This window comes from Dendrobates tinctorius, unplaced genomic scaffold (assembly GCF_039654945.1).
Source record: "Dendrobates tinctorius isolate UK_male_01 unplaced genomic scaffold, ASM3965494v1 ptg000129l, whole genome shotgun sequence".
NCBI lineage: Eukaryota > Metazoa > Chordata > Amphibia > Anura > Dendrobatidae > Dendrobates > Dendrobates tinctorius.
In genome coordinates, this window is record NW_027361797.1 from 11,760,116 (window position 1) to 11,782,929 (window position 22,814).

The 22,814-nt window shown below is 42.4% G+C and overlaps 2 protein-coding genes across 8 annotated transcripts in view; both read left to right on the top strand.

Annotated features, from left to right (window-relative positions):
- LOC141047636 (lipopolysaccharide-induced tumor necrosis factor-alpha factor homolog) overlaps window positions 1–3,641 on the top strand; it is a 156,969-nt gene extending 153,328 nt beyond the window's left edge. For all 7 annotated transcript variants that reach the window (XM_073542829.1, XM_073542825.1, XM_073542822.1 and 4 more), the window contains 2 exons: window positions 178–304; window positions 2,949–3,641. In XM_073542829.1, coding sequence (XP_073398930.1) covers window positions 178–304; window positions 2,949–3,057 — 236 coding nt within the window. In that variant the 3' untranslated portion in view covers window positions 3,058–3,641. The remainder of the gene's footprint in view (window positions 1–177; window positions 305–2,948) is intronic.
- A 12,669-nt stretch (window positions 3,642–16,310) lies between these two features.
- The window catches only part of LOC141047872 (lipopolysaccharide-induced tumor necrosis factor-alpha factor homolog), a 38,623-nt gene continuing 32,119 nt past the window's right edge, over window positions 16,311–22,814 (top strand). The window contains exon 1 of the mRNA XM_073543198.1: window positions 16,311–16,411. The gene's annotated coding sequence lies outside the window, so the exon portion shown is untranslated. The remainder of the gene's footprint in view (window positions 16,412–22,814) is intronic.

Consider the following 22,814-nt stretch of genomic DNA (forward strand, 5'->3'; position numbering starts at 1 on the left):
GTACCCCTCATCCCCCATTCCTGGTATGCACGGTCCTCTTACCTTACTTAAACACTTGTCTACTGCTCTACTTTCTGGCCTACTAATGTTTAGGCAATGTTCTTTGATAACAAATTTTCTTTAAGGATATGTAATGATTTTTTTGCTTTTTTTTCCTTTTATTTCCCTCCACCCCAGGTGGACGTCTGGTAGATTCTCCTAGTCTTACAATATGTCCTTCATGTCGTGAGAATGTAACAACAAGGGTCTCCTTTAATTCAGGACGTTTTACCTGGCTTTTATGTGTTGCCATTATGTTTTTTGGGTGAGTTCACACTGCTTATAAAGGCCTATAAATGTATATAGTAGAATTCAATAGAACTTTCTCTATGGGTATTCACACCTGTTTCCATGCTTCCTGAGTACGGGGAGCCTCTCGGAACAATTTTGTTTATTTTAAACCATTTAACCAGGGGCTTAACAATTGCAATCATGAAGTACAGCCAGGACCAAAAAGCAGAGAAGGCCTGCCTGTGGGCAGCGCTATTTTCAACTAGGCGGGAGCTTTCCTGTGCACATCCAGTTGAAATCTGTTGTGGATCAGGAAGATCTGTAACTTGTATGGTTAAGGCAGAGTAGAGAGCTAATGGCTCAGAGAGACTGATCTTCTAGAATAATTAGACAAATTTTTCTCATTTTAATAACTTGACAGTCAATTGAAGAGAAAAAATATTCAACAACTCGTTGGAAAAAAATTAAAATCACTGCAGGCCAAATACAACCTTCTCCAACACTGGCTAGAATCAGAAGGGCTCTGCGATCATTTATCCGTCTCCTAGAGCCCTGCTACAAGCTTCCTGACCTCCAGACAGGCCCGGATTGGCAATATAACCAACCGGGCATTTTCCCGCTGGGCCGCTGTCACGTGGGCCGCTTGCCAGCTGCTGCGGCCACTGTTGCTCCTGCCGCCGGCCCTCTGCGGGCACGGGGGTGATAGTTTCAAGTTCCTCCCGCACTGCAGGGAGATAAGCCGCCACGCCCCCCTCGCACCCCATCCTCGCCTTAGCATGAGACCCCCTCCCCCCCGCAGCCACTCACAGCGTCGCACTCGCTTGCCTGCTCGCTCTGTTCGCAGGACCTGTGATGAGGTCACAGGAGGGGAGGAGTCAGGGGGGTCACATGATCAGGAGCCTTTGTCCAGACCCCCGATCATGTCACCCCCTGACTCCGCCCCTCCTGTGACCTCATCACAGGTCCTGTGCGCTCAGCCTTTCCTCTACCATCTGCAAGACTCTGCTTTGCTGTTGTCATGGTGCTGGTTGAGGTAAGTATGTGTGGGGTCAGGATTTACAGTGTGGATGTAGCAGAGCTGTGTGTGTACGAGGTGTACGGAGCGGAGCCGTGTGTACGAGGTGTACGGAGCGGAGCCGTGTGTGTAAGAGGTGTACGGAGAGGAGCCCTGTGTGTACGAGGTGGACGGAGCGGAGCCGCGTGTGTACGAGGTGTACGGAGCGGAGCCGTGTGTACGAGATGTACGGAGCAGAGCCATGTGTGTGCGAGGTGTACGGAGCGGAGCCGTGTGTACGAGGTGTACGGAGCGGAGCCGTGTGTGCACGAGGTGTACGGAGCGGAGCCGTGTGTGCACGAGGTGTACGGAGCGGAGCCGCGTGTACGAGGTGTACGGAGCGGAGCCGCGTGTGTACGAGGTGTACGGAGCGGAGCCGCGTGTACGAGGTGTACGGAGAGGAGCTGCGCGTGTACGAGGTGTACGGAGCGGAGCCACACGTGTACGAGGTGGACGGAGTGGAGCCGTGTGTGTATGGAGTGGAGCCATATGTGTACGGGATGTACGGAGAGGAGCCAAGTGTGTACAAAGCATACAAAGCGGGCTTTTCCCACGGACACAGGAGTACACGGCGGAGCCCCGAGGAGCATTTTAAAACACACACATGACGTTCCACCTGAAGTGATGTGCTGGAAGCTGACCGGAAATGAGATAATTTCTTGAGGAGATTGTGACGGAACCAGGAATGCCTCAGATCCATCACCATGTCCTCCTCCGACAGCGCAGACAGCAGGATCGCCTTGGAATCGGGGATGTCGGCCATGTGAGCGGATCATGATAGGTCCTGCACCGGGAGGCTCAGGTGGGCACTACAATGGGAGCTGGGCTGCTATAGTATCTTTGTAGAATCTTTCTTTATTTCTTTCTCTCTTTTTCTTTCTCTCTTTTTCTTTCTCTCTCTGTTCTTTCTTTCTCTCTCTAATCTTTCTTTCTTTCTCTCTCTGTTCTTTCATTCTTTCCCCTTTCTTTCTCGCTCTCTCTGTTTTCTTTTTTCTCTCTCTCTCTGTTTTCTTTCTTCCTTAGTGCCAGTCAGTGTGATCAGCAGTGCTAAATGGGTGCGATTAGGTGTGGACATGGGTGTGACTAGTTGTGAAATGGGTGTGGCTGGGCGTGGCCGAAAATTTGCAGCGCCGCGCTGCGCGCGCCGCAGTCTTTGTCCGTCTTTCCCTTCTTCAAAAGTTGGGAGGTATGATAGGGGCAGCTATGACCAGGGGGTCTGGTTGCCCAATAGAGAGCAGTTCTGCCAGTAATTCTGTAATCATGCATACAAAAGGGGACAGAGATTTGGGAGGAGTACTGTACCTAAAAGCAATAAATAGGACTGAGCTGAAATACTGAGCACAGCTATGACTACATGTTATATAGTCGTGTTAATCTCCTCACTTCTTGTAAACTACAAGTGTACAAAGATATTATATAGTCACCATGTGACTAGTGGGCCTGTGTAACTTCAAATGCCAGGGCTGAATTTTAGTCCCAGTCCGGCCCTGCCTCCAGAGGACCATTCCTGTTTCTCCCGGGTGACCTCTTGTATCTGAATGTAATGATGTTGCTACAAACCATCATGGCACATAAGATGTCGGTTCTTCTAAATAATCTTGACTTTAATTTGCCTCTGTTCTAGGTTTGCAGCTGGATGTTGCTTGATTCCTTTCTGTATAAATGCTACAAAAGATGTTGATCATTTCTGCCCACGTTGTGACTGTCGTATCTTCAAGTACAAAAGGCTGTAATTCACCCCAAACTGATGCCTGAATCAAAGACCAATGGACTTTTGTGAACACTACAGCGCTAGAAACACACAGAACTTAAATTTTAATAATGTGATTCAATGGTGACTGGACACCTGTGATGTCTTCTGTTCACATGCCGCACGCTTTTCTTTTTAATGGGGGGCTAGGGAGCAGTTTGCATTGACGGAGGAAATGCTATTGTGAATGGACACTGAGCAATTTAGAGCAGAAAGTGCATTTTATCAAGATGTTGATGAATTATTCCAATGTCCAAGCCGTCCCTAGTTTACCTACTTGCTCCGTAACCTCCCACAGTCACTGATTGTTGCCACTTAAAGAAGTACCAAGCATTTTTTTTTAATATGTAAATACTCGTTATATACAGTAGTTTTAGAATTTTATATACTAAGCATGGTTTGATTTTTACGTTGGGTGAATTTACTGTTATTTATTATGACTTGTAATCAGTGCACTTAAAAATATTAAGACTGTATGGACTAAAGCCATTTTATGTTTACCTTTTATAAACTGCACATTCACATTTGTTGGTGATGTAAATATAGAGCAACAATAAGAAGCTTAAATGTGCTGTTCTTCTTAGCGGGAAATAACAGACTTGCATTCCTTATACTATTTGGTCACCTGATGGGGGTCAGATTCCTTGTAGGAATGTTCGGACCTGACACCCATAATGTGGTGGTGCACCATCTTGCTGGAAAAACTCAGGGAATGTGCCATATTCAGTGCATAAAGAGGGCAACACATCATCATGTAGCAATTTCAGATATCCAGTGGCATTGAGGTTTCCATTGATGAAGAATGGCCCCATTATCTTTGTACCCCATATACCACACCATACCATCAACTATGGGTGTCAGGTCCGAGCATTCCTACATGAACAGCTTCCTGGAAAGTGGATTGGTCGCCATGGGCCAGTTGTATGGCCACCAAGGTTTCCCGATCTGACCCCCTTAGACTTTTATCTTTGGGGTCATCTGAAGGCAATTGTCTATGCTGTGAAGATGAGATGTGCAGTATCTGAAACAACGGATACTGGAAGCCTGTGCTAGCATTTCTTCTGCGGTGTTGCTATCAGTGTGTCAAGAGTGCTAGAAGAGGGTTGCATTGACAATCCAACACAAAGGGCAGCGCTTTGAACACCCTTAATAAGTGGTCATAAATTTGTAAATAACTCATGATAGAATAACGTTACATTAAAACCAAGTACACCATTGCTTTCTTTGTGACACTCTCAATAAGGCTCGTTTTGCACTAGCGGTTTTTAGCGCATCGTGCGCGTATATGCGCATGCGCCCCTATATTTAACATGGGTGCGCATGGTCTAGCGTTTGTAAGCGTTTTTGTGTGCATGCATTTTTTTCCAGTGTGCGCCTAGGCGCACCAGATGCACCCTGTTGCGCCCAACCTGTGTCAAAAAAACGCATGCACACAAAAGCGCACGGAATGTGCAAAGAAATCATATTACAGTCTATGGGATCAGCGCTTAAAAACGCATGCGTTTTAAGAGTTCACATGGCAACAAAGTGGTTAAAACGCATGCGCATAAAGTAAGCAAATGCATGCAAAATGCTTGATGCATTTTTTGTATGCATTTGGACTGCGCACGCAGCAGAGCGCAAAAAAAGCTAGTGTGAAAGTAGCCTTAGTTTGATGTGTCACATGACCTTCTTCCCATTGAAAAAATTAAGTTGGATCCAAAATGGCCAACTTCAAAATGGCCACCATGGTCACCACCCATCTTGAAAAGTTTTCCCCCTCCCATATACTAATTTGCCACAAACAGGGAATTGATATCACCAACCATTCCCATTTTATTTAGGTGTGTCCATATAAATGGCACACACACACACTACACACATATATATACACATACACACATATATATATATATACATACACACACACATACATACATACACATAGTGTGTCCGTAAAGTCATAGTGCATATTTGATCAGTCACTGGAAAGCAACAAAAGACGTGGTTTTCCGTGGCATGTTATATGTGGTACGTGGCATGTGGTACATGGTATGTTCTGTGGCATGTTACATGTAGTACGTGGCATCTTACATGTGGTGCTTGGCATGTTACAAGCGGTACGTAGCATGTGGTACTTGGCATGTTTCCTGGCATGTGGCATGTTGTACGTGGCATGTTATACGTGGCATGTTCCATGTGGAATGTGGTACATGGCATGTTGCATGTGGTACGTGGCATGTGGAACGTGGCATGTAAAGTGGCATGTTGCATGTGGTGCGTGGCATGTTCCGTGGCATTTTGAATGTGGTACATGGCATGTGGTATGTGGCGTGGTAAGTGGCATGTTACATGTGGTACTTGGCATGCTGCATGTGGTACGTGGCATGTTGCATGTGGTACGTGGCATGTGATAAGTGGCATGTGGAACATGTTGCATGTTCGGTGGCATTTTGAATGTGGTGCGTGGTATGTGGTACATGACTTGCTATACATGGCATGTTACATGTGGTATTTGGCATGTGGTACGTGGCATGTTGAATGTGGTACATAGCATGTTGAATGTGGTACGTGGCATGTGGTACGTGCCATGTTATATGTGGCATGTTGCATGTGGTACGTGGCATGTGGTATATGACTTGTTATAAGTGGCATGTTACATGTGGTACGTGGCATGTTACATGTTGTACGTGGCATGTTGCATGTTGAATGTGGTACGTCGCATGTGGTACAAGTCACTGGTTATACGTGGCATGTTACATGTGGCACGTAACATGTTGCATGATATACGTGGCATGTTACATGTGACACGTAACATGTTGCATGATATACGTGGCATGTTCCGTGGCATTTTTAATGTGGTACGTGGCATGTGGTACGTGACTTGTTATACGTGGCATGTTACATGTGGCACATACCACATGCCACAGAACATGCCATGTACCATATGCCACATACCACGCTACGTCCCACATGCAACAATACATGCCACGTACCACTTGCAACATGCCACGTACCATGTGTAATGTGACACGTATAACTTGCCACGTACCACATGCCACCTACCACATTCAAAATGCCACATGCCACAGAACATGCCATGTACTATATGCCACATACCATGCCACGTCCCAGATGCAACATGCCAACGTACCACATGATACGTACTACATGTAACATGTCACATACTATATGCCACGTGTAACGTACCACGTATAGCATGCCACGTGCCACATGCCACGTACCACATGCAAAATGCCACATACCACATGGAACATGCCACTTAACATGCCAAGTACCACATGCCACATACCACGCCACGTACATGCCACATACCACGCCACATGCTATATACCACATGATACGTACCACATGTAACGTGCCACAGAACACATTCAACATGCCACGGAACGCATGTAACATGCCACTTACCACATGCCACGTACCACATGTAAGATGCCAAGTATCATGCCTCGTACCACATGCAACATGCCACTTGCCACGGAACATGCTTTGTACAACATGACACGTACATGTAAGATGCCATGTGCCACATGCAACATGCCACGTACCACATGCAACATGCAATGATGCGGTGATCCGTATAACGACCTCGGCGGTTGCTGGTACCTTGTCACAGCAGCTTATCTGACGACTCACATCTGTGTCCCTGAGTTCTGCGTCACCAACGAGGTCCGACAAGCCTACAGCCTGCAATGATCCTCTTTCTACTGAACCACCACACAACCAGCTCTACCCTCTCCTAGTGTATCCTCACCCATCCCTGTAGACTGGGAGCCCTCACGGGCAGGGTCCTCTCTCCTTCTGTACTTGTGTGTCCCTTGTCTTGCACATGTTTATTGCACTTGTCTATATTTCCCCTTTTCCCTGTAAAGCGCCATGGAATAAATGGCGCTATATAAATTTATAATAATAATAATGTGCACTTTATTAAATTATTTACTGTCTAATATATACAGTCATGGCCAAAAGTATTGACACCCCTGTAATTGTGTCAGATAATACTCAGTTTCTTCCTGAAAATGATTGCAAACACAAATTCTTTGGTATTATCTTCATTTAATTTGTCTTAAATGAAAAAACACAAAAATAATTGTCCTAAAGCCAAATTGGATATAATTCCACACCAAACATAAAAAAGAGGGTGGACAAAAGTATTGGCACTGTGCGAAAAATCATGTGATGCTTCTCTAATTTGTGTAATTAACAGCACCTGTAACTTACCTGTGGCACCTAACAGGTGTTGGCAATAACTAAATCACACTTGCAGCCAGTTGACATGGATTAAAGTTGACTCAACCTCTGTCCTGTGTCCTTGTGTGTACCACATTGAACATGGAGAAAAGAAAGAAGACCAAAGAACTGTCTGAGGACTTGAGAAACCAAATTGTGAGGAAGCATGAGCAATCTCAAGGCTACAAGTCCATCTCCAAAGACCTGAATGTTCCTGTGTCTACCGTGCGCAGTGTCATCAAGAAGCTTAAAGCCCATGGCACTGTGGCTAACCTCCCTAGATGTGGACGGAAAAGAAAAATTGACAAGAGATTTCAACGCAAGATTGTGCGGATGTTGGATAAAGAACCTCGACTAACATCCAAACAAGTTCAAGCTGCCCCGCAGTCCGAGGGTACAACAGTGTCAACCCGTACTATCCGTCGGCATCTGAATGAAAAGGGACTGTATGGTAGGAGACCCAGGAAGACCCCACTTCTTACCCCAAGACATAAAAAAGCCAGGCTGGAGTTTGCCAAAACTTACCTGAAAAAGCCTAAAACATTTTGGAAGAATGTTCTTTGGTCAGATGAGACAAAAGTAGAGCTTTTAGGGCAAAAGCATCAACATAGAGTTTACAGGAGAAAAAAGAGGCATTCAAAGAAAAGTACACGGTCCCTACAGTCAAACATGGCGGAGGTTCCCTGATGTTTTGGGGTTGCTTTGCTGCCTCTGGCACTGGACTGCTTGACCGTGTGCATGGCATTATGAAGTCTGAAGACTACCAACAAATTTTGCAGCATAATTTAGGGCCCAGTGTGAGAAAGCTGGGTCTACCTCAGAGGTCATGGGTCTTCCAGCAGGACAATAACCCAAAACACACTTCAGAAAGCACTAGAAAATGGTTTGAGAGAAAGCACTGGAGACTTCTAAGGTGGCCAGCAATGAGTCCAGACCTGAATCCCATAGAACACCTGTGGAGAGATCTAAAAATGGCACTTTGGAGAAGGCACCCTTCAAATATCAGGGACCTGGAGTAGTTTGCCAAAGAAGAATGGTCTAAAATTCCAGCAGAGCATTGTAAGAAACTCATTGATGGTTACCGGAAGCGGTTGGTGGCAGTTATTTTGGCTAAAGGTTGTGCAACCAAGTATTAGGCTGAGGGTGCCAATACTTTTGTCCGGCCCATTTTTGGAGTTGTGTGTGAAATGATCAATGTTTTGCTTTTTGCTTCATTCTCTTTTGTGTTTTTTCATTTAAGACAAATTAAATGAAGATAATAATACCAAAGAATTTGTGTTTGCAATCATTTTCAGGAAGAAACTGAATATTATCTGACAGAATTTCAGGGGTGTCAATACTTTTGGTCATGACTGTATGTGTGTATGTATGTGTGTGTGTGTGTGTGTGTATGTCCGGGATTGGCATCCGCACCGTCGCAGCTACAGCCACAAAATTTGGCACAGTCACACGTCTGGACCCCGAGAGTTTCCTAAACTATGTTGTGAGGCGAAATTTTAACCCCGCGCATTCCAATTCACTAAACAATTTTGCACCTATCTACATAATGGGGAAAAAGTGTGTATCAAGCCCCGCCCCTCATTATGATGTCATAATGGTCGCCATGGCAACGCTGATGTCATCATAGGTTGCAAGCCCCGCCGCTCATTATGATGTCATAATGGTTGACTATGGGATGGAGGATGTGTGACGGGTATATGGGCACTGGACTATGGGATGGAGGATATGTTTGATGGGTATATGGGCACGGGACTATGGGATGGAGGATGTGTGATGGGTATATGGGCACGGGATATTTGCTATAAGTAACCACAGTTAGTTACTATGCCCGGGCAGCGCCGGGCTCTTCAGCTATTTGATATATATATATTTTCTGATTCATCATCCTATACACACTTTAATGTTTTGTTTTCCACATCAATTAACCATATGTATGCTGGATACCAGTGCTTTGTTTAGCATACAAATATCTTTTTAGCATATATTTTGTAGCATACCTTTACATTAATCTTGTGTCATTATTATATTACCTGTGATACCAATAAAATTTTGCATTATTTGCAATAATATGGACTTTTGGTCAGTTTTTTGGTTTTGCTTGCTCTTGTTCTTCAAAACGTTGCGTAGCTGCTATGGCATCCTGGGCTTAGAGCCCTTGTGGACACTTCGGGCGTGCTCGCCCCTTCTACCTGTTCCTATCTCCTACACTTGCTTAACCCATAGCAGCTCCTCCTACAGTTAACCCTATGTGAACTTCCCATACCTAACAAGACCCACTAGTGTACCCCTATCTAGTGGCCCGCTACAGAGCTACGCTTACCAATATCTAGGAACTCTATCCCTAATCTATACGTGGATATGCAAAACATTATACAACATAATATATTACAATCTGTACAGAATGGTAACAAATATAATGTGGCAGTACCAATGAGACAAGCAGTAATACACGTGCCTGTGTAGCAGTACCGCTGGCATTGTACACATCAAATAATAACATATATACATATAACATGTTAAAGGGGTGATCTTAAGGGCATCTTCCTTCAACCCCCTACACAGCACCAAAGCAATAATTATTACATGAATACTTCACCTAAGCCACTATTGGTACAATAATACAGCACCAAAACAGTCTTTAGTACTTTAATACAGCACCAAGCTTGGTGCAACAATCAATTCCAAAGTCAGGTCATCCCCCAGTATGTGGAATATACATTTGCAAAGCAAGAACCTGAACTCTTAGTAAGTCTTTAACAAAGGTAATGAGAAGCTAGGAGTTGTTGCCAGCCATAAAACTTGCCACAATTCTGTCTCTGAGCATCTTGGCCGATTCCTTTGATCTCATGATTCTCATTTGGTCTGGCATGCACTGTGAGCTGTGAGGTCTTATATAGACAGGTGTGTGCCTTTCCAAGTCAAGTCCTATCAGTTTAATTAAACACAGCTGGACTCCAATGAAGGAGTAGAACCATCTCAAGGAGGATCACAAGGAAATGGACAGCATGTGACTTAAATGAGTGTCTGAGCAAAGGGTCTGAATACTTATGACCATGTGATATTTCAGTTTTTCTTTTATAATAAAGTTGCAAAAATTTCTACATTTCTGTTTTTTTTCAGTCAAGATGGGGTGCACAGTGTACATTAATGAGAAAAAAATGAACTTTTTGGAATTTACAAAATGGCTGCAATGAAACAAAGAGTAAAAAATGTAAAGTTGTCTGAATACCGCATTTTTCGGACTATAAGATGCAAGAGACCATAAGACACACCCCAAATTTTCAGAAGGAAAATGGGGAAAAAAAATTAATGTGTGAAATGGGGGTCCATCTTACAGTCCTGAATTCATATTACCCAGGGGAGATCAGTAGCAGGAGTCAGGTGATTCTTCCGCTGGTCCGACGCTGCAGAACTATGATCTCGCTCCTATCCCAGCCTGGTGCGGCAGTTTCGGCGGTGCTCGATGCTGCGGGGGGGCTCCGGCGACATTATGTGAACGCCTGAAACCCCCGCAGTTCTATTGCCTCGATGCTGTGGCCTCCGAGAAAATGGCCACCGGAGGCGGCGCATGTGCAGATTGAGATCTTGGCTCCAAGATCTCGGGACGCCCCGGAGCACGAGCAGATCATTAACTCAAAACTGAAAATAAAGATTAAACAACGACCACAAGACAGATTTCATCAACCAAGGAATCATTGTAATCAGTATAACAGCGCCGACCTGACATTGTCTGTAGGTTGCTGTGCACAATCCTGCTGAAAGGTTCATTTTTATGTCTACATTATTTTTCAGTTGTTATTAAAACATTACTACTTTTTTTTAATTAAAAAAATATGTTCAGCCTTTTGACAGTTTTTCTTCCATTTCAGGTTTTGAAAAGCACTTGGTTGGAGAAATGAGTGTGTATTTCACGTTTTTTCAGCATATATTTTTGGGAAAACGACCCAAACGGCACTGTCCGATCAAAAGGCTGGAAAAATCAGGTTAGGGGAAAAAACAACAAAAACTCTTCCAAACTGCTCCAGGAAATGAAAAGTTCCTGATTGAGTTTCTTAAAGCTGCCAATTAAAAGAAAAAATATTGGTGTGTGCATATGACCCAAGTTACTAATAGAAACCTCTTAAAAGTGGCTTATGTCTCTTTAACTCCTTCACGACCTTCGACACATCCATACATTCAGGTAGGTGGGTACTTGACGACCTTAGACATATTGATAGGTCCAGCGCACTCACTGCCAGGAGCAGTGCCCACACCGCTTCCAGCAGTTTAAGCCTCTAAATGCTGCGATCAACAGTGATCGAAGCATTGAGAGGGCAGGCAGATGGAGGGGAAGGGGCCCAATCTTTGGTATGATGACCCGATGTCATCTTAACGACATCTGTGTCACCAGAGCTAGCAAACTTGTTACACCATGCTCAGAGCGGGGTGTAACATGCTTGTATATCCGTGCAGCACTAACCATTTATAAAGTATAGCAATGCTTGTGTATTGCTATGCTTTAAAAGCGATCAGAGAGAAAAAAGTGAAAGTCCGATAGAGGAACTAAGTAAAAAAAAAATAGTAAAAATATATTATAGAAAAGCACAATAATAAATAATATAAATATTACCCATAAATGAATGTTTTTTATTTAAAAAAGCGCATGTTTGGTATTGCTGCGTTTAGAATAACCCAACCTATAAAACTGTCCCTCCCCCTTCAGTGAACACAATAAAAAAGTAAATAAAAAGAGAGGCAAAAAACTATGCTTTATCAGTATGCTGCCTAACAACAAATGAAATAAAACTAAAAGCAAAAAGATGAATGTAAATAAAAATGGTATCTCTGAAAGCGTCATCTTGTCCTGCAATAAATGATGGAAAAATAGTTATAGCTCTAAGAATAAAGCAATGCAAAAATAATTATTTTTTCTCTAAAAGTTTGGGTAAAAGCGTCAAAACATAAAAAAATGAGAAAAATTTACCACTTTAACTGTGCTGACCCGAAAAATAAAACTGTTTTATCAATTTTACAGTTTGTAACTCTCACAAAAGGAGAACTAAATCAAGAAAGGCACATCCAGCCCATAAATGGCAGCGCTTCCCAGGACTCACATCCAAAGAGGATATTCCATATTTTTTTATTTCATAGGTTAAAAAAGAGATACAACGCGTTTCGGATACAGTGTATATCCTTCATCAGGTATCATAAAAACAAAGTACAAATCCTAATAGTATAAAATTCAGTTACACTTATATATAGTAGCAACCTTTTATCCCAGTCTCAGAAACTTGATTTAGGGTGTGGACCAAGTTCAGGAACACAGTTCAGGAACACACCCACTGATTGATCCAACCTTGACAACATAGATGCAAGACGGAAAAGAAAAAAAAAAAGAAAACACCCAAAAGGAAAAAAAAACCCAGTGAGAAAAAAAAAAAAAAGCAACGTTCAAACTCTTTGATATCATTCAATCCATTTGGATATAATGTTCCTAGCCGATATATCCAAAACGTTTCTTTCCGGTTTAAAAGAGCATTCCTATTTGCAACACCAGAGGGTATCTGCTCCACCGGAGTTACTTTTATGCTAAAAATTTAGTTATGTTTAATTAGTAGATGCCTTGAGAGACTATGTTTTAAAAAGCCGTTTTTTGCTCTATTTCTGTGACCATTAATGCGTGACCGCAGTGTCTGCACAGTGCGTCCCACATATTGCAAACCGCAACTGCATGTGATGACACATACAACAAAATCACTGCTACAGCTGAGTCTTTGTGAAATCTCAAAGACCTCACCAGTACTATTACATTTGATAGTTTTAGCCCCATGATCTAGGATCCCACAGGTACAACATTTTTTAGAGGTGCATTCAAAAACTCCGGTTCCTTGAGAAACACCATATAAAATTTCATCCATACTTTTTTTTTATAGTTTTTTCCTTTTGAATCCAACTGTTTTTTTGATTTACTGGGGGCCACCAAATTTTTCAAAGTTTTCCCCCTTCTATATGTAATCCCTGGTTTATCAGGGAGATGTTTTCCCAAAACAGGGTCACGCTTCAAGATATACCAATATTTTGAAAGCACAGTTCTTATTACTTTATTTCCCCTATTGAATGTGGTCACAAAATTCAATTTCCAGCGATCATCACTTTTTTCTTTACCAATGGTCAAATTATCCCCCTTCCTATTTTTTCCTTTTAAACATTCCTCCTGTGTTTTTACTTTGTTATCCCTATATGCACTAATTATCAAATTTTTTGGGTATCTTTTTTACTTAAATTTTCTTTTTAGAATTTTAGACTGAGCTACATAATCAGATTCTCTCGTACAATTCTTTCTTATACGAAAAAATTGGCTGTGGGGTATATTAACCTTCCAAGTATCCCAAAAGGAAGGATTTTTGAGGATACATAATCTAAAGCTATATTAGTCTTCTATCAGGTGAGTGCATAAAATTGTGCACCCTTTAAAGACTACAAATATTGTGTTTACGCACTTAGGGCGCCGCAAATTGTCCGTTCTTCTCTCCCAAACAGGGTTTTTTTTGCAAAAGGAGAACTAAGCTAGTGCAAACAAATGAGCAGACCAAGGTGCAAAAATCAAACAGTCACACGTAACCATTAAAGTTTAACCCCTTAATGCCGCATAATGGATACAGTACGTCATGAGAAGGTGCCAGTTTACGCATCATGACGTACTATACCTGTCATGACTTTAGTCCTTTAAGACCGCTGATACGCCTTTTAACAACGGCAGTTAAGGGAACTTATTCCTCAGCGCCGCTTTTTAAAGGTGCTGAGAAATGTGTATATCGCCCCACAGCACCTGAAAATCTCTGGGGTCTTGACTACCGGGGGTAGCTGAGACCCGGGAGAACATGGTTCAGGTCGATTTTTACCGTCCCCAGTCACGTGATCACCGTTATTCGGTGGCAATCACAAAAAAGTCTGATCTTTCATTCATTTCTCTCTCCTCTGATATGATCTAGCACACTAGAGGAGCGAGAAATGGGGTCTCCAACCCCCGCCCCCCTGTACCCCTGCCATCCCTGGACCCTCCTGCAGGTACCCGGCAAAAAATAGGAGATTTTTCCTATTGGTTCATTTTGATCACTGTGATAGACACTAAAATTTGTATTTTTTTTCTCCCCATATGTGGGGTATTGGCGTTCTCAGTAGAAATTGCACAACAAATTTTGTGGTCCATTTTCTCCTGAATCCCTTGTGAAAATAAAGAAGTTTGAATCTAAAGTAATTATTTGTGGAAAAAGTAAAATGTTCATTTTTTTCCTTCCACTCTGCTTTACTTCTCATGAAGCACCTGAAGGGTTAATAAATTCCTTGAATGTGGTTTTGCGATCTTGAGGGGTGCAGCTTTTAGAATGGTGTCACTTTTTGGTATTTCTGTCATATTGACCCCCCCTCCCCAAAGTCACTTCAAATGTGAGGCGGTCCCTAAAAATGGTTTTGTTAGATTTGTTGGAAAAATGAGAAATCGCTGGTCAACTTTTCACCCTTCTAACTTCCTAAGAAAAAAAAACTGTTTCCAAAATTGTCCTGATGTATAGTAGAAACTAGACATGTGGGAAATGTTATTTATTAACTATTTTGTGTGACACCACTCTCTGATTTAAGGGCACAAAAATCCAAAGTTTGAAGATTGGAAAATTTTCAAAATTTTTGCCAAATTTCCATTTTTTTCACAAATAAACGCAAGTTATATCGAAGAAATTTTACCACTAATATGAAGTACAATATGTCATGAAAAAACATTCTCAGAATTAGTGGGATTCATTGACTCATTCCAGAGCTATAACCTCATAAAGAGGCAGTGGTAAAAATTAAGAGTCAGTGATAAGCGGTCATAGAGGAGCGCTTAGGAAGCATCCCAGGGGCAGACAAAAATGTCAGGTCTCCACCGCAGCTCCAGCCGAAAACCTCCAATGGAGGATAGGAGCAATGAGAAAATGGAAACGGTCTTAGGAGCGCAGGAAAGAGACTCAGACGAGAGATGAGGTTAAACCACAACGCGTTTCGATGGAGAATCCGTCTTCATCAGGTTGATGAAGACGGATTCTCCTTCGAAACGCGTTGTGGTTTAACCTCATCTCTCGTCCGAGTCTCTTTCCTGCGCTCCTAAGACCGTTTCCATTTTCTCAGTGGTAAAAATTGGCTTGGTCATGAAGTACAAAATTGGTTCTGTCACTAAGGAGTTAATTAAAAGAATGGCACATACTCACATCATCACCCAGTCAACTGAAGCCAATGTCCCCTGTAACAGAATTAAAATAATAACCATGTTCCTCACCTGACCGCCAAGAAGATAATAATCCATTTTCCCCATGATGTGTCTAGCTCTGCTACATCTAGATGGCAGGCTGCATTGTTGCATGATGCGTCTATACAACCTGCCATCCAGCAGAGACGCTAAGGTAGCTAACAAACAGGCAATCCCTACGTGTGTTGTGGCTGTCGAACAGCCACAAGACATGCAGCCGTGGGATCTCAAACATATTTTTTGAGCTCTTCGAAGTCATTTGGTTAGCACCCGAGCATAATGAGATAACACCTTATCAGAGCACATTCGCTCATCACTAGCATACAGTTATCATTTGTCATTAACACCAGTGCACCCTGCTACTCTGTCCAACTCTACATGAAAAGCTGAGAGCAAAATTGAAAAGCTGAGAGCAAAAAAAAGCAGCAAAAATTTTAAAAAATCATGTTTACACCAAAAACATGGCATATCATAAAACCTATGGTTTATACAAAGGATTTTCAGTTCTTTTCTTTTCCAATTAAATTCAATATTTGAAAATGCCAACATATCTGCAACCAGACAGGCATCTAGTAAATACTGTGTTTTTAAGCTTGTGAATGTAAAAATCCCATTCACTACCCTGTCACTTCTGAGCTCTACAGTGAACTGTTGTCATAACGTGACAAATGTGAAGGGACTGTAATAAGTTGTGTAATACCCTGTCACTCTTTCCATTCTTTATTAAGTTATCTGATTAGTCGGTTAAACTTTGACTCTCCTCTCCTCTGCTTTATGGCATCACACGTTTGTTTCTTCAGATCACTGAGCAGACTGTTTGGATAGAGGATCAGGATATTACCAGGTACGAGCATTTAATACTTTATTCACTTGGAGCAATTGTCTTATTCACTTATTATATGACAACAAGCAATAGTAGGTATTTATGACTATAAATGCGTGACTGGTGTTCTGGGAGTGGAGCGCTGCCTTCTACAATACTGAATATTAAGAAAACTATTGTAAACCTAAAGCTACATAATATGTAATTATGAAATATACTGTATACTGAAAATATTCAGCGTGTTATAGTGCACTTGTCAGGAACATATTCTTCAACAGAAGAACAGTTATTCATTAATCGAGTCCTTACCTACCCCAGTTTTTTATATCTTTAGTACTAGAAATGAGTGGATGAAGCAAAATTCAAATTCGATTTTCTAGGAAAGTTGACTAGCAGAAAATATAGTCTCATATTTAACCCCCTAACGACCGCTGCGGGGGTAGCCAAGACCCCAGAGAACATGATTCAGGTCGGTTTTTACCAACCCCGCTTTTACAATCGCCGTTATTAACCTATAACGGTGACCGCAAAAAAAGAAAAAGCCATGATATTGCATTTATTTTCTCTCTCCTCTGATGTGACCACACATCAGAGGAGAGAGAAATAGGGTCCCCGATCCCCCCGGTACCTACCTGTGGTCCTCGGGCCCACCTGCATCCTCTGCTGGGCGCCGCTATCGTCTTCTCCTGGGAAGAAAATGGCGGGCGCATGCGCAGTGCGCCCGCCGAATCTGCTGGCCGGCAGATTCCATTCATTCAACGTACATTTTGATCACTGTGATAAACCCTATCACAGTGATCAAAGTAAAAAAAATAGAAAATTACCCCCCTTTTATCACCCCCTTAGTTCGGGAAATATAATGAAATTTATTTTCATTTTTCCATTAGGTTTATGGTTGGAATTAGGGTTAGGATTGGGGTTAGGGATTCGGATTAGGGTTGGGATTAGGTTTAGGGTGTGTTGGGCTTAGGGTTGGAGCTAGAATTGAGGGGTTTCCACTATTTAGGCATATCAGGGGGTCTCCAAATGCGACATGGCGCCACCATTGATTTCAGCCAATTTTGCATTCAAAAAGTCAAACGGTGCTCCCTCCCTTCTGAGCCCAGACGTGTGCCCAAACAGTGGTTTACCCCAACATATGGGGTATAAGCGTACTCAGGACAATTTGCACACCAACTTTGGGGGTCTAATTTATCCTGGTACCCTTGGGAAAATAAAAAGTAGCAGGCTAAAAAATCATTTTTAAGGAAAAAAAATGATTTTTTTATTTTCACTGCTCTGCGTTATAAACGTCTGTGAAGCACTTGGGGGTTCAAAGTGCTCACCACACATCTAGATAAGTTCCTTAAGTAGTCTACTTTCCAAAAAGGTGTCAATTGTGGGGGGTTTCACTATTTAGGCACATCAGAGGCTCTCCAAGCGCGACATGGCGTCCAATTTCAATTCCAGCCAATTCGGCATTGAAAAAGTCAAACGTGCTCCTTCCCTTCTGAGCTCTGCCATACGCCCATACAGTGGTTTACCCCCACATATGGGGTATGGGCATAATCAGGACACATTGCAAAACAAATTTGGGGGTCTAATTTCTCCTGTTACCCTTGTAAAAATAAAAATTTGGGGGCAAAAAGATCATTTTTGTGGAAAAAAAATGATTTTTTATTTTCACGGCTCTACCTTATAAACTTCTATGAAGCACTTGGAGGTTCAAAGTGCTCACCACACATCTAGATAAGTTCCTTAAGAGGTCTAGTTTCCAAAATAGGGTCACTTGTTGGAGGTTTCCACTGTTTAGGCACATCAGGGGCTCTCCAAACGCAACATGGCGTCCGATCTCAATTCCAGCCAATTCTGCATTGAAAAAGTCAAACGGCACTCCTTCCGTTCCAAGCCCTGCCGTGCGCCCAAACAGTGATTTACCCCCACATATGGGGTATCGGCGTATTCAGGAGAAATTGAGCAACAAATTTTGTGTTTTATTTTTTCTTTTTACATGTGTGAAAATAAGGAAAATTGGTTCTGAAGTAAAATGTTTGTACAAAAAAAGAGTTAAATGTTAATTCTTTCCTTCCACATTGCTTCAGTTCCTGTGAAGCATGTAAAGGGTTAATAAACTTCTTGAATGTGGTTTTGAGCACCTTGAGACGTGCAGTTTTTAGAATGGTGTCACTTTTGGGTATTTTCTGTCATATTGACCTCTCAAAGTGACTTCAAATGTGATGTGGTCCCTAAAAAAATGGTTTTGTAAATTCTGTTGTAAAAATGAGAAATTGCTGGTCAACTTTTAACCCTTATAACATCCTAATAAGAAAAAAATTTTTGTTCCAAAATTCTGCTGATGTAAAGCAGACATGTGTGAAATGTTATGTCACAAGAAATACTTAATAAATATCTCTCTGATTTAAGGACATAAAAAATAAAATTTTAAAAATTGCAAAATTTTAAAAATTTTCGCCATATTTCCATTTTTTTCATAAATAAATGCAAGTCATATCAATGAAATTTTACCACTAACATGAAGTAAAATATGTCACGAAAAAACAATCTCAGAGTCAGCAGGATCCGTTGAAGCGTTGCAGAGTTATAACATCATAAAGTGACAGTGGTCAGAATTGTAAAAATTGGCCTGGTCATTAACCCCTTCCTGACATCCGACGGTATATCCCGTCCATGGGACCTGGGCCCCTATGCCCATGGACGGGATAGTACGTCGGGCGCGATCAGCGGCGCCCACGTGGTGAGCGCCGCTAATCGCGGCCGGGTGTCAGCTGATTATCACAGCTGACACCCGGCACAATGTGTCAGGGGCGGTCACGGACCGCCCCCGACACGTTAACCCCTTGCACACCGCGATCAAACATGATCGCGGTGTACCGGGAGTTAAAGGGAAGCATCGGCAGGGAGGGGGCTCCCTCCGTGCTTCCCTGAGCCCCCCACGGCAGCGCAATGTGCAGCGCTACTGCGGGGGACTCCTTTCCTCCAGGCCCCCAAATCCAAGATGGCGACGGGGGCCTTCGGGGGCCTGAGGAAGCTGGCTTCCTCAGTGCCTGCAAAGCGCAGGCATGAGGAAGCCTTCTGCAGTGCCTGTGTCAGATCGCTGATCTGTCACAGTGATCTGTGATGTGACAGATCAGCGATCTGTCACAGGACAGTGATGTCCCACCTGGGACTATTTAATAAAGTAAAAAAAAAAATAAAAAAAAGTGTAAAAATAATTAAAAAAAAATCGCCAAATAAATTAGAAAAAAAAAAAAAATATTCCCCCAATAAATCCATTTTTTGGAAATAATAAAAAAACAAACAATAAAAGTACACATATTAGGTATCGCCGCGTCCGTAACGACCCGCCCTATAAAACTGTCCCATTAGTTAACCCCTTTAGCGAACCCCTTAAAAAATAAAAATAAAAAACGAAGCAAAAAATAATGATTTATTATCATACTGCCAAACAAAAAGTGTAATAACGCGCGATCAAAAAGACGCATATAAATATCCATGGTACCGCTGAAAACGTCATCTTGTCCCGCAAAAAACGAGCTGCCACACAGCATCATCAGCGAAAAAATAAAAAAGTTATAGCTCGCAGAATAAAGCGATGCAAAAATAATTATTTTTTATATAAAATAGTTTTCATTGCATAAAACCGACAAAAACATAAAAAAAGACCTAAATGAGGTATCACTGTAACCGTACTGACCCAAAGAATAAAACCGCTTTATCAATTTTACCGCACGCGGAACGGTGTAAACGCACCCCCCCAAAAGAAATTCATGAAACGCTGGTTTTTCTTCATTCTGCGTCCCAAAAATCGGAATAAAAAGCTATCAAAAAATTTCACGTGCCCGAAAATGGTACCAATAAAAACGTCAACTCGTCCCGCAAAAAGTAAGACCTCACATGACCTGGTGGGTCAAAATACGGAAAAATTATAGCTCTCAATATGTGGTGATGCAAAAACTATTTTTACAATAAAAAGCGTCTTTTAGCGTGCGACAACTGCCAAAAATAAAAACCGCCATAAATAGTAAATCAAACCCCCCCCCGTTATCACCCCCTTAGTTAGGGAAAAATAATAAAATAAAAAAAATGTATTTATTTCCATTTTTCCATTAGGGCTAGGGGTGTGTTGGGGTAGGGTTAGGGCTAGGGTTAGGGTTAGGGCTAGGGTTAGGGTTGGGGCTAGGGGCATGTTGGGGTTCGGGTTGGAGTTAGAATTGGGGGTTTCCACTGTTTGGGCACATCAGGGGCTCTCCAAATGCAACATGGCGTCTGATCTCAATTCCAGCCAATTCTGAGTTGAAAAAGTCAAATGGTGCTCCTTCCCTTCCAAGCTCTGCCATGCGCCCAAACAGTGTTTTACCCCCACATGTAGGGTATCAGCCTACTCAGGACAAATTGCAAAACAATTTTTGGGGTCCAATTTCTCCTGTTACCCTTAGGAAAATAAAAAATTGGGGGCAAAAATATCATTTTTGTGGAAAAAAATGATTTTTTTATTTTCACGTCTGAGTGTTATAGACTTCTGTGAAGCACTTGGGGTTCAAAGTGCTCACCACACATCTAGATAAGTTCCGTGGGGGGTCTAGTGTCCAAAATGGGGTCACTTGTGGGGAGTTTCAATAGTTTAGGTACATCAGGGGCTCTCCAAACGCACATGACACCCGCAGACCATTCCATCAAAGTCTGCATTCCAAAACGTCACTACTTCCCTTCCGAGCCCCGACGTGTGCCCATACAGTAGTTTTCTCCCACATATGGGGTATCAGCATACTCAGGACAAATTGGACAACAACTTTTAAGGTCCAATTTCTCCTGGTACCCTTGGGAAAATAAAAAAATGGTGACTAAAAGATCATGTTTGTGGAAAAAATACGAATTTTTTATTTTCACGCCCGGGCGTTATAAACTTCTGTGAAGCACTGGGGGGTTCAAAGTGCTCACCACACATCTAGATAAGTTCCTTGGGGGGTCTAGTTTACAAAATGGTGTCATTTGTGGGGGGTTTCCACTGTTTAGGTACATTAGGGGCTCTCCAAAGGCAACATGACACCCGCAGACCATTCCATCAAAGTCTGCATTCCAAAACATCACTACTTCCCTTCCGAGCCCCGACGTGTGCCCATACAGTAGTTTTCTCCCACATATGGGGTATCAGCATACTCAGGACAAATTGGACAACAACTTTTAAGGTCCAATTTCTCCTGGTACCCTTGGGAAAATAAAAAAATGGTGACTAAAAGATCATGTTTGTGGAAAAAATACGAATTTTTTATTTTCACGCCCGGGCGTTATAAACTTCTGTGAAGCACTGGGGGGTTCAAAGTGCTCACCACACATCTAGATAAGTTCCTTGGGGGGTCTAGTTTACAAAATGGTGTCATTTGTGGGGGGTTTCCACTGTTTAGGTACATTAGGGGCTCTCCAAAGGCAACATGACACCCGCAGACCATTCCATCAAAGTCTGCATTCCAAAACATCACTACTTCCCTTCCGAGCCCCGACGTGTGCCCATACAGTAGTTTTCTCCCACATATGGGGTATCAGCATACTCAGGACAAATTGGACAACAACTTTTGGGGTCCAATTTCTCCTGGTACCCTTGGGAAAATAAAAAAATGGTGACTAAAAGATCATGTTTGTGGAAAAAATACGAATTTTTTATTTTCACGCCCGGGCGTTATAAACTTCTGTGAAGCACTGACCCCCCCGGTCAAAGTGCTCACCACACATCTAGATAAGTTCCTTAGGGGGTCTAGTTTCCAAAATGGTGTCATTTGTGGGGGGTTTCCACTGTTTTGGTACATCAGGGGTTTTCCAAACGCGACATGGTGTCCGATCTCAATTCCAGCCAAAAACGTCAAATGGCGCTGCTTCCCTTCCGAGCTCTGCCATGCTCCCAAATAGTGGTTTACCCCCACATGTGGGGTATCAGCGTACTCAGGACAAATTGCACAATAACTTTTAGGGTCCTGTTACCCTTGGGAAAATAAAAATTGGGGTGAAAAGATCATTTTTGTGGAAAAAATATGATTTTTTAATTGTATCGCTGTACGTTATAAACTTTTGTAAAGCCCTTGTGGGTTCAAAGTTCTCACCACATATCTAGATAAGTTCCTTGGGGGTCTAGTTTCCAAAATGGGGTCACTTGTAGGGGGTTTCCACTGTTTAGCTACATCAGGGACTCTCCAAACGTGACATGGCGTCCAATCTGAATTCCAGCCAATTTTGCATTGAAAAAGTCAAACGGCGCTCCTTCCATTCTGAGCTCTGCCATGCGCCGAAACAGTCGTTCCCCCCCACATATCAGGTATCTGCGTACTCAGGACAAATTGCACAATAACTTTTGCAGTCCAATTTCTCCTGTTTCCCTTGGTAAAATAAAAAAAATTGAACCTGAATTATTTTTTTTATGAAAAAAAGTTAGATG